At 39.1% G+C, this 12,873-nt stretch overlaps 1 protein-coding gene across 2 annotated transcripts in view; it reads right to left on the bottom strand.

Moving 5' to 3' along the window:
* TMEM150C (transmembrane protein 150C) overlaps positions 1-12,873 on the bottom strand; it is a 77,476-nt gene that overhangs the window by 16,406 nt on the left and 48,197 nt on the right. For both annotated transcript variants that reach the window (XM_007074764.3, XM_042984287.1), the window contains exon 2: positions 771-860. In XM_007074764.3, coding sequence (XP_007074826.1) covers positions 771-850 — 80 coding nt within the window. In that variant the 5' untranslated portion in view covers positions 851-860. The remainder of the gene's footprint in view (positions 1-770; positions 861-12,873) is intronic.

Below are 12,873 nucleotides of genomic sequence, written 5' to 3'. Positions count from 1 at the left end.
TTTACTATGTTTACCTATACTCTGGTTTCTCTTCAGATCACATGACTCTTTCACCTTTTACTATGTTTACCTATAGATCACTTAGCTCTTTAAAGTCCAAATGTGATTACTAACACTATTTCTTTAATTTTTAAAACACTCCCCAAATTAATGGTAGTCATTATAATCTGGAAACTGGAAAACAAAGAAATGAGACCTTATAACCTTGGGCAAACTGAAGTACAATTAGAATTCAAATTTTCTAATTTCTCAGGAGTATGTGTTCACCTCTATTAGTGAACTGCAAGGGACCAAAATAATCTGCCGGAAGTGAAATAGTACTTGAAATAATAAGCAAGTGTAGGAGTGTTCTGTGATAAGCCAAGACTTATAATGTAATGATACCCATTTTATAAACATACCAAGCCCAGTCACCCACAATAACTGGACTATGAACTGGACTGTGAGTGGAATCTTTGGCACGTTAGTATGATGAACAAATCTTGCAAATAATGAATCCGTATCATCAGTTTATAGAATGTTCGTTACTGAAAGAACACAGGAACACAAAATAAGACCAGCAGTCTTCACTACCTGCTTTGCATTATTTATTACTCACTCTAGCTATTTACTTTGGGTAACTGAAGGAGGGAAGAGAAATGGAGACTTTAGCAAGGTTGAATTAGTAAACATTATTTTAAAGTATTTCTAAACACGTTTCTACATCAAAACTACATTCCTATCTACATTGCAACCCAAGTCCTTAAATAATGAATGAAGAGAATACTCACACTATCCATAATCCAGCTGAAGTAAACAAAGTAAATACAAGAGGTAAAAACATCCATACACTGCATTTCTTCCCATCCATGCCTGTACCACTGAAATGAAATCAACAGGTATTAATAACCAAGGCAAAAATTTATCTCAATCGTTCAGGACTGAAAGGAAGTTCACTCTAACTGAAAAGAATTTATGAATAAAAACTGAAAGTACTTTATGAAATCATGATCCAAATCAATTACTGCCACTTACTCATGTGGAAATCCCTTGAGCAGTTAATGTGGATGATTGTTTTCTAGAATTGGCTTAAATATTCCAGAGCCTTAGTTGAGAAACAAAGGGGAAATTTCTCACAAACACATTTATCCTTATATAAGTATCAATGTTTTTTAAAAAGGACGAAAGGGCTTGGGTTAGGACTTTCAGAAGGGCTAGGTACCAAAGGCTTATTCCAATCTACTTTTAGTGCTATTATTAACATTTATAGATTTATGGTTCTATGGATCTGGCATGTACATATGCCTACAGCTTGGCAGACAAGAGTCCTGGAAACAAATGGTTACTAAATAAATTAGCAGTTCAGGAGGAAATGACAAATGCTTTGCAAATCTGAACTTTTCTCATGATACGTTATTGAGCAACTATCTCAGAAGACTCTAAAGATGAATGTTCTGGAAAACAATGCATTGTGTATAATTTTAAATGAACTCCAACGAACACAGTGGGGAAAAAGAGCAGATGCCAGGCATTCTGGATGTTATATTTGAAAGCAAAAATAAATGAATAAAAAAATTCCCCACAAAAATGAAGTAAGAGAAGCTAAGCTCTAAGAGTGTCTATGAGAAAGCGACCTGGCACACAGACCCGACACACAGAAGAATAATGTAATTAATAGGTTTCTCTAAAGAGGTATCACTGCTCATTATTTTGGGTGATTATTATAGGGAACTACAACTTGTAACATATTGTTACAAGTTTGAACCAGCACTGCCACATATCTGAGCACCTCCCTGATATTTGCTTTTGCATGCTGACACTCCCTGGACCTTCCAAATACTGAGGTCAGAGAAAAAAACATGGCCCTCCCTTGAGGATGGCCATGAGGTGTCAGAAAGGTCTTGGTTACCAGAACTGACCTACCTGATAAGGCAGATCTTTCAGGTGAGGGGACAGACACCTGACCCTAATAATATGCCTTTGAACAGTCACGCTGTAGTCTAAACAGCTATCTGGGTAGGGATGTTAAATAAATGACAGAATCTAGGAGTTGAAAGACATTAGCGCCACTTTCAATCAATTTAATCCAGTCTAATCCAATCCAATCCAATTCACGAGTATTGACATTCTGCTTGTGCCAGGTACGATACCAGGTGATGGACATGACTGAGGTAAAGTCTAATGAATAAAACTGTACATAACAGTCTATACAATATATAAAAGCTATTGTATGAACTGATGATGCATGGCTACCCAGTTTATATAATGTAGAAGGATGATGAACATTTTAAGTATACCCACTATGGCTAGTTAAGTCAGTATCTATTCATTTATTTATGTCCAGAAAATCGTGGGTTTGTAACAAAGCTATCAATTTTGCTAACAAAAAATAATTTAATCATTAGCCAAGAAGTAGAGTGAGTACAGAAAATGGGAATGTTGACTGAGCATGTCAACCAACTATTCTAGATCTGCCCCTAATAGGATGCTCTGACAGGATGAGTACAGATGAAATGGTTACACTGGAATAAGAGTCAAGAGACCTAGTTTTCAACGTTAGCTTTGCCCATAATCAACTCTATGGGCCTTGGCTAGTTACTTAAATCTGTAATACCATCTCCCCATCTTGCTGCATGAAGACCGAATTTTAAAAGAGACATCAAAGACTGAGGCCTCACAGGGTGGTAGTACTCTGGAGGTAACCCAAGCCCAATATTTTTGCAGTAACAGAATGCTCCAATGTACCCAGAATCATCAGCCCATGAGGAACTCACTCCTCTTAACCATTTTTACAACAGACTGGTAAATAAACCAAAGCCAACTGGTTAATTACAGTGAAAAATGCAACTGCCAAATGGACAGATACTCACACTGGTTTCCCTTATAGGAACAGCTATATGGGAAATCAAAATTTGGAAGCAGGAAAGTAGAATGAAGAGAGTTATCGGGATAATTCTAAGACCGTGGCATCAAGCTACAATAGTTTTATGCGCTCATTTCCTTTAAAGGGAAGCAGTTTAGTGGAACGGAAACGGTATGGCAGTGCATTGGACTGAAATCCACCTCTGTCGCTCAGTACTTGTGTGATCTCTGGCAAGTTATGTCATCTCTTAAGCCTTTGTAATTATGGTGATGACTTCTATTTGGTAGGGTTGTGCTGAGGATTAATGACGACACAGGTAGAGCACCTCACACATAATACATGCTCTGTAAGGGGCAGCCCGGCCAACTAGAACTGATATCTTTCAATATGCATTGCTCTTCTTATTTTATCGTGAAAGCATCTAAGGTGGCTAATGGCTACCCTCCTAAATTATTTTATCTTTACTAGTTTAATTCTCATACAGCAAACTTGCATCCAAATTCCGGGAAAACCATACTGTATTGCTTGCCTAATGATAGATGAAATTGCCCTTTCTTAACTTAAAGGGATGCCTTGGAGGTGAAAAGAGTAAGTCGATGGATAATTGTATTACTACCTTCCAGTGGAACTACTTAGGAGCTTCTTCAGAATTTTCACATTAGTTATGCCTTTTTGGGGGGCAGGTGGTGGTAATGGCAAAACTCACATGCTATTGTAAGAAATAACACGCAGAGATCCCGTATATCCTTCACTCTCTCTCTCCAATGGTAACATCCAGTATAACTACAGTACAACAACCAAGATATTGACATTGATACAATCCTTGACTTCATCCATATTTCACCAGTTTTATATGTACTCTTTTCTGTGTGTGTATTTAGTGTTATGCAATTTTTCATGAGTAGATATGTACGATCACCACCACAGTCAACTTATAAAACATACAGTTGTTCCTAAAAGGGGAGCCAATATGACATGAGTTACATCACCTCAAAAATTCCTTTTGTTGCCCTTTTATAACCACACACACTTTCCTCTCCCACGCCCTTCTTTCTAATCTCTGGCAACCACTAATCTTTTCTCCATTTATATAATTTTATCATTTCAAAATGTTATACAAATGGAATCATATAATATGCAACCTTTGGGATTGGCTTTTGTCACTCAACATAATTCCCTGGAGATGCATCTAAGGTTTGTGTTCATTAGTAGTTTGGTACCTTTTATCATTGGGTACTATTCTATGGTATGGATCTACAACTTTGTTTATTCATCCATTACAGGACATCTGGGTTGTTTCAAGTTTTGTTTGTTTATTTGTTATTAAACAAATTTTTTTTTAACGTTTATTCATTTTTGAGACAGAGAGAGACAGAGCATGAATGGGGGAGAGTCAGAGAGAGAGGGAGACACAGAATCTGAAACAGGCTCCAGGCTCTGAGCTGTCAGCACAGAGCCCGACGCGGGGCTTGAACTCACGGACCGCGAGATCATGACCTGAGCCAAAGTTGGACGCCTAACCAACTGAGCCACCCAGGCGCCCCATGTTATTTTAGACAGAGAGGGAGAGAGCACACATGAGTGGGGCAGATGGGCAGAAGGAAAGAGAATCTCAAGCAGACTCCATGCTCAGCACGAAGCCCAACATGGGGCTGGATCCCATGACTCTGGTATTATGACCTGAGCCGAAATCAAGAGTCAGACGTTCAACTGACTGAGGCACTCAGGCACCCCTCAAGTTTTGGGTTATTGCAAATACAGAAGCTATAGAACACTAGTGTATGGGTGTTTGTGCCAATGTAAGTTTTTATTTCTCTGGACTAAATGCCCACGATTGCCAAGTACTGGGTTGTATAACTGCATGTTTAGTTTTAAAGAATCTGTCAAACTTTTTCCAGAATTGTTGCATCATTTTACAATGCACATGGACTCCAATTTCTCCACACCCTCAGCAATATTTATTTTCTGTTTATTTAGTAGTAGCTGCCCCAATGGGTATGAAGGGGTATCTCATTGTGAATTTGATTTGCATTTCCCTAATAATTAGTGATGCTGATTATATTTTCATGTGCTTATTGCCATTTATATTTCTTCTTTGGAAAAATGTCAACTCATACCTTTTGCACATTTGTATTAAAAAATTTTTTCATCTTTGTGTGTGTGTGAGAGAGACAGAGAGAGAGAGAGAGAGAGCAAGCTGGAGAGGGGCAGAGAGAGAGGGAGACACAGAATTGGAAGCAGGCTCCAGGCTCTGAGTTGTCAGCACAGAGCCTGATGCGGGGCTCAAACTCACAAGCCATGAGATCATGACCTGAGGTGAAGTCAGACACTTAACCGACTGAGCCCCCCGCCAGGCGCCCCTGCACATTTTTAAATTGGGTTGTTTGGTTTTACTGTTGTTGAGTGGTGGGAGGTCTTTATATATTAACATATATTCATTAATTCCTGGATATTAATCCCTTATCAGATATATGATTTACAAATTCTTCTCCCATTATGTGAGTTGCCTTTTCACTCTGTTGATAGTGTCCCTTGATGCACCAAAGTTTTAAATTTTGATGAAGTCCACTGTATCTACTTTTTCTTTTGTTGTCTGTGCTTTTGGTATTCTATCCAAGAAATTATTGTCAAATCCAACATAACTTCCCCCTATGTTTTATTGTGTTTTATAGTTTTAGCTCTTCCTATTTAGGTATTTGATCCATTTTGAGTTAATTTTTTGCATATGGTGCAAGTAACTTCATTGATTTGCATTTCCAGAGCCATTTGTTTAAAAGACTCATTTCCCCCATTGAATGGTCTTAGCACTTAACAGGGTCTTTTGCAGAGCAAAAGTTTACATTTTTTTTAAATTTCATTTTTAAAAATTTACATCCAAATTAGTTAGCATATAGTGCAACAATGATTTCAGGAGTAGATTCCTTAGTGCCCCTTACCCATTTAGCCCATTCCCCCCTCCCACACCCCCTCCAGTAACCCTCAGTTTGTTCTCCATATTTATGAGTCTCTTCTGTTTTGTCCCCCTCCCTGTTTTTATATTATTTTTGTTTTCCTTCCCTTATGTTCATCTGTTTTGTCTCTTAAAGTCCTCATATGAGTGAAGTCATATTTGTCTTCCTCTAATTTCGCTTAGCACAATACCCTTCAGTTCCATCCATGTAGTTGCAAATGGCAAGATTTCATTCTTTTTGATTGCCGAGTAATACTCCATTGTATATATATACCACATCTTCTTTATCCATTCATCCATCGATGGCCATTTGGGCTCTTTCCATACTTTGGCTATTGTTGATAGTTCTGCTATAAACATGGGGGTGCATGTGTCCCTTCGAAACAGCACACCTGTATCCTGTGGATAAATGCCTAGTAGTGCAATTGCTGGGTCATAGGTAGTTTTATTTTTAGTTTTTTGAGGAACCTCCATACTGTTTTCCAGAGCGGATGCACCAGCTTGCATTCCCATACATTTTTTTTTTTTAAGTAAGCTCTATGCCCAACATGGGGCTTGAACTCATGACCCTGAGATCAAGAGCCACATGGTCTATTGCCTGAGCCAGCCAGGCACCATTAGCTGTGTCTTTTTAAACTATAGATCTCTATTGTCTTATTGAAGTGGGTTAGACCCTAGACAGTTTACAAATGACTTTGACAAGGATTAGGAAATATGTGATGATCCAAGTCAGTTTTCTGAAACAACAGTAAAACCAGTAAAAAGGAAGATTCTTGTAATGAAGAACATATACTTTAGTCATATACACTCTACTATGCCAGGTTCTTTTGGCAACTGACAAATATGAGCTTAAGAACAGAACAATGAAGTGTGTATGTGAAGGTGGGGAAAGTTCTCTTCCCTATATCTCCTTCCTATCCATCTTTGTGTTATCATGGAGACCAGAAGATGAGAGTAAAAAGCTTTCCGTACCAGTTTCTGGTATTGTTAACCTATCAGTGCCCCATCTGACATATCTTGGTCCCGTTACTTCTTTCTCCCTCCCTGGTAAGGCTGTATTAACCGAAGAAGAGGACTCTGTTACATATATTTTTCCTTTCTTGTCCAAAATAATTTATTTGTCCTTCCTTAGCCCATATGCAGCTTATAATGTGACCAAAGAATCTGCAGTACAGAAACAACACCGACACATTCTCTACTCTCAGTGCTGGAGGAGGATTCTGGAGATGCCAGGAAATAACATTTGCTTTGGTTAGGTTTCCTAATACGTTGTGAGCTGTTCTGGATCGAAAAGTTTCGATATTTGACTGGAAGTTCCTCTGCTAAGAATAAATGAGTAGGTCGATTAAATTAACTCTCTTCACTGCCTCAATCTTATCTGAGAATTAAAAGTTAAAACTGAGATGAGTCTCTTTCTTCTCTCCGTCCAGACACCATTAAAATAAACTGGTCCATTGCTTCCAGTCCCATTAGAAAATGTCACTAAACTTTACTTACATTTCCTAGCAAGGACACATTCCACTCTTTCCCTGAGCTGTAGCAACACAGTACCTATCAGCTAAGAGAGTACATTTTACCTTGCCTTTTTATTTTTTTATTTTTATTTTTATTTTTTTTAGCGTTTATTTATTTTTGAGACAGAGAGAGAGCATGAACAGGGGAGGGTCAGAGAGAGGGAAGCACAGAATCTGAAACAGGCTCCAGGCTCTGAGCTGTCAGCCCAGAGCCCGACGTGGGGCTCGAACTCATGGACGGTGAGATCGTGACCTGAGCTGAAGTCGGACGCTTAACCGACTGAACCACCCAGGCGCCCCTACCTTGCCTTTTTAAGGAAAGGGGGGAGTGTGGAAGGAATACTCCGTACTCCCAAGAGTTTTATCTTTGCATTCTGAATTATACTTTTTTTATTTCTGTGTACTATTTACTCCATTGATGTTATATCCAATAATACTTCATAGTAAAAAATTTAGGATTGTTCCCACATCCAAAATGGTAAAGTATATCTGGAACAATGGCACCTAATTAGTTTCTAATAAAAGGAGGAAAAGACCAAAATTTCACAAACCTTCTTGAAAGGGTTCTGGCATTTAGATTTGGTTTGGGAGGCTCTCCTCCAAATGGTATCATTTATCCAAATGATTTGCAAAGCTGTTATCCAGATGGTCAAATCCTCCTAGAGAGCCAATACTAGCTCTCTCTACTCTCTGTACATTTCTATTGTGCGTTCTTTTCTCCCAATAAATATTCCCAAAGTTTGAGTGATCTTCACTCTCTTTCACCCACTCTGTGGCAAGAGTGAGACTCTTCAACACAGAGTCAGAAGCTGAAAATCCCCATCTGCTCCCTGAAGCTTTCATTCTTCCTCAGAACCTGAACTGTATCAAACATTTGTGGTGGCTCCCACTGCTGACACTCCTGTTCTTCTGTAAGTCTTCTAGCTGTAAACTCTCAAGAGAATACCTGGCCATTTGAAAATTTACAATCTCGTGGAAGCAAACAAAGTGTTACTTTAAGCACACTTTAACTCGGACGTCTAAGTCTCCGACTACTTTAACTGATTCGAAAAAGGGGTCTTGATAAAGTTGAGGTCATATAATTATGATGTATTTTTATCATCAAATTCCAAACAGACGGTTCTTACAGTAGAACCTCGCGAAGCTACTGAAGTCAAAGAATATACTACTCTGTTCCCAGTGATACGCCTTGAAGACAAATTTCCTATTCTATCAGGCGATGGTAAAACCCCTCCAATCTACAAACGGAAAAGTAAAGCCCAATTGGATCATCTTCATTTATACATTTTGAAACCTTACTGGTGTCAAACCACTTATAATAAAGTGACCCTAAAGTTGAGATAATATTTTCTGGGGCTGGAAAGGATTTGTCTGTTATGATTCAGAAGGATTTTGCACAACCTAGGGTAACAGTGAGGAGGTAGCTATAGCTCGAGGACTCTGGAGCCAGAGTCACCACGTCTTTGAATTCCAGCCCTGCCACCTACTGGTTGTGCGGGCTTGGTTGTTAAGCCCTCTCTTTGCCTCGGTTTCTTCATCAGTCAAGTGGGAATAATAATGGTACTTACTCATGGGTTTTTATGAGGGTTGGAGATATACTTAAAGCACTGATAACTACCTAGCATTTGATGGCTTTTCAATAAATGTTAACTATATTCTGCTGCAAGTGACGTTTGGGATCTTCAGTAATCTTTTTTTTCACTTTGTAATTTGTCAGGAAATGAGCTCCCTGCCAAAGCAATTTTTCTTTCTCTTCTCAGGGCCAGCTGGAATGGAACAGGAAAGATTAACGGGCCACCCACTAAAAACTGGGATTATGACAGTGTCTGTGAACCATGAACATCCTTGCCTTTTTTTTTTTTTTAACCTTCTGGGAATCTTATTTTCCAGTTGTATCATGGAGAAATGTGAAAGGCTTGTGTTATTTTGTAATTCATTTACAATTATAAGGGGTAATGACAAGAACTACTTGTTTTGTTTTGCTCAAATGTTTACAGGCTCTCAGATAGAAATCAGCATGGGCAACCAGCTCTTACGCTGACAGTAAATTCTGCTTTCACTGAGTCCTAAGTTTGGGAAAGCGTAATTTGAGTGACCTGGTGTCACCCTAAGATATGTGACTTTCTTTAATGGGATGTACACAATATTTTTCAATCTATGAGGTCAATTTTGTCCCAAAATAATTTTCATGAGCACTGGCAAGAGATGATATATTAATTAGTAAGAGATTTCTACAAAATATTACCATCTCCAAAAGAACACGATGATTTCTTTTTTATTTTTTTCATGTTTCTTTAATTTTGAGAGAAAGAGAGACAGAGCATGAGCAGGGCAGAGGCAGAAAGAGAGGGAGTACAGAATCTGAAGCAGGCTCCAGGCTCTGAGCTGTCAGCACAGAGCCTGACACGGGGCTTGAACCCACGAACCGCGAGTTCATGACCTGAGACAAAATCATACGCTCACCAGAGCTGAGCCACCCAGGTGCCCAAGAATATGATGATTTGTAAGTAAAACCATGGTGACTGGTTTTTCCCCAGTGCTCTCTTGATTTCTAAAAGCAATCACCATCATTCAACTGACAGATCACTACAGGGATCCTCTCATGCTGGTGGCCCAAAGAACTCTTTCTCTCAGAAATAGATGGTAGACACTGTCCCCACACCATTTATAGAGTAATCCCAGAAAGAATCCCCTCGTACCAGTATTTCAGTTTGATAATATCTTCTCAGAATTTCTATGCCAAGATTCTCCCCGGAGTTCACTTATGTCTTTAACAGTATTTCAAAATATCGCCCACGTGACAGATTTATTGCCAACCCACCAGTCATTTATCCTCTTTTTCTTAGCTAACAGAGTCTTCTTTTATTCAGGACTGCAATGTGTTCATCCCTGACTGGTGCAAGTCATAACTGGTGTAAGCCAACCATAGCTATCTCACTCCTTTGATGAGTGTCTTCCCAGACCCCTTGAACCTGGCCAATAAGAGTCAAGGGGCAGTCTACTTACTGAATAGCAAATGGGAAGGGTTTGCATCCCTGACAATGAAAAGCTTCTTTTCTTCCACCCTTCTCCTTTCCTACTTGGGAGGCTGGTGTTAAAATATACCATATAGCCGTTAGCCATAAGACAACAAACACGAAGATCCAAAGACGACATACTGAGGATGGCAGAGGAGAAGATGAAAAGAACTGACTCCTTGATAACAACATCGAGACATTGCCCCAAGCTCTCGATATCACCAGACACCAAAATTCTTGTGATGTGAATCAATTAAGCCTTTATTACATTATTACTGTAGGTTGGTAAGCACCAGAATCCATTCTCCCTTCTTCCAATATAACCGGGCAAGTGACTGCTCAGCTACACTCTAATTAGCAGCCTCCCTCTCAAGTAAGGGTGGGGGGGGAGGGGCCTATTTGTAGGTTCTCTCCAATGGATATGAGTGAATAGTATTCATATGATAATAGTGTAGTATCATACGATTATAGCATTGTGTTATATAGGAAAAGGTCTCTATTTTCTAGAGACACATACCGAAGCCTTTAGGGATTGACTGTAACAATGTCTAAAATTTACTTTGAAAAACTTCACCAACTGGGTGATGAAAAACTTCTGAAATTGAGTGGTGATGGTTGCACAACTTTATGAATGTAATTAATGCCACTGAGTTGTGTTCTTAAAAATGGTTAAAATGGCAGAATTTACGTTATATATATTTCACCATAATAAAAATAAGTATAAAAAATGGCACATCAAAAAAAGACACACATTAGGATATCTATTACCAAAAAAACCCACCAAAAAAAAAAAAAACCCAGAAAATAACAAGTGGTGGCAAAGAAACTCTTGTGCACTGTTGCTGGGAAAATAAAATGGGACAGCTGCTGTGAAAAACAGCGTGGAAGTTCCTCGTGGAACTTCCTCAAAAAATTAAACATAGTATTCACATATGATCCAGTAATTTCATTTCTGGCTATATACCATAAGGATTGAAGGCAGAGACTTGAAGAGATAGCTCCACATCCATATTCACAGCAGTGTTTTTCACAAGAGCCAGAAGATGGAAGCAATCTAAATGCCCACCGATGGGCAAATGGATAAACAAAATGTGGTCTATGCATACAATATAATGTTACTCAGCCTTGGAGAAGAAGGAAATTATGCCACATGCTACAACATGGCTGACCCTTGAGGACATTATATTAAATGAAATAAGCCAGTCACAGGAGGGCAAAGAATGTATGACTGCACTTCTAGGGTACTTCCAGGGTAGTCACATTCATAGGGACAGAAAGTAGAATGGGTTGCCAAGGGCTGGGGAGAAAGGGGGAACAAGGAGTTCACGTTTAATGGTACAGAGTTTCTAGTTTTGTAAGATGAAAAGAGTTCTGAAGACGGGTGGTGGTGATGGTTGCACAACAGTGTGAATGTACTTAATGCCCCTGAACTACGCACTCAAAATGGTTAAATTGGTAGATTTTATGTTATGATATTTTACCACAATTAAAAAAAATAGACACAAGGAAAACGTCTTGCAAAAATCTGGTCTTGGGGGCGCCTGGGTGGTTCAGCCCGTGCAGCATCCGATTCTTGATTTTGGCTCAGGTCACGCATGATCTCATGGTTTGTGAGATAGAGCCCTGTGTCAGGCTCTGTGCTGATGGCATGGAGCCTGCGTGGGATTCTCTCCTTCCTCTTTCTCTGCCCCTTCCCTGCTCACACTCCGTCTCTCTTTCAAAAATAAACAAACATTAAAAAAAACCCTGATCTGAGAAAACAAAGTTTCTTGATTCTTTAAAAAGAAGAAAGAAAGAAAGAAAGAAAGAAAGAAAGAAGAAAAGAAAGAAAGAAAGAAAAGGAAGGAAGGAAGGAAAAGAGAAAGAAAGAAAGAAAGAAAGAAAGAAAGAAAGAAAGAAAGAAAGAAAGAAAGACAGACGGAGGAAAAGAAAACAAAACTGCCACCTGATATGTCTGACTTGGAAAGCAGATCATCTTCTTATTTTGCTTATAACTTTGTGAGAAATGGCTGAAAAGAGCCTGCATATTAATGTGAATTATCTGTTCTTGTTCTTAGTATGAATTACAAGAAAGAGACTAGCCTAGGACAGAAGAGACTGCTTTGCAGAGAGACAGATGCAAAAGAAGGAGCTTTAGAAATTGGAGCTTTGGAGTTTAGAAATTTGGAGCTTTGAAAGGCTGGAAAAGCCAGTGGCTTCTGCACCTCAAATGGCATGAGATTAGAGATGAGAAAAAGCATGTTGCCGTCTTTCCAAAGTCTTTTGTCTCAGAGACGCCAGTACAGCTGCCATTAAATTGAAGGAAGGAAGCATGGAAGCAAAGAAATAAAGCAAGCTTGAGACCCATGACTTGGAAAGAACTTTGGGAGAGATTGCTGGTATGTGAACTGCCTGAAAATTAACAGATCAGAAGCCAGCAGAGTTTCTGAGGGAACTGTGGTATTTGTGAAGGTGCTACAGCCAAGCCAATAAAACCGTGTGACCGCTATACTCTCAGACCTCCAAATTCGCACCAGTAGGCAATTAAAGCATTGCAAAAGCTGTATAGTC

This window comes from Panthera tigris, chromosome B1 (assembly GCF_018350195.1).
Source record: "Panthera tigris isolate Pti1 chromosome B1, P.tigris_Pti1_mat1.1, whole genome shotgun sequence".
NCBI classification, from domain to species: Eukaryota; Metazoa; Chordata; class Mammalia; order Carnivora; family Felidae; genus Panthera; species Panthera tigris.
Note: the sequence above shows the minus strand (reverse complement) of the source record. Positions and strands in the feature narration are given on the sequence as shown.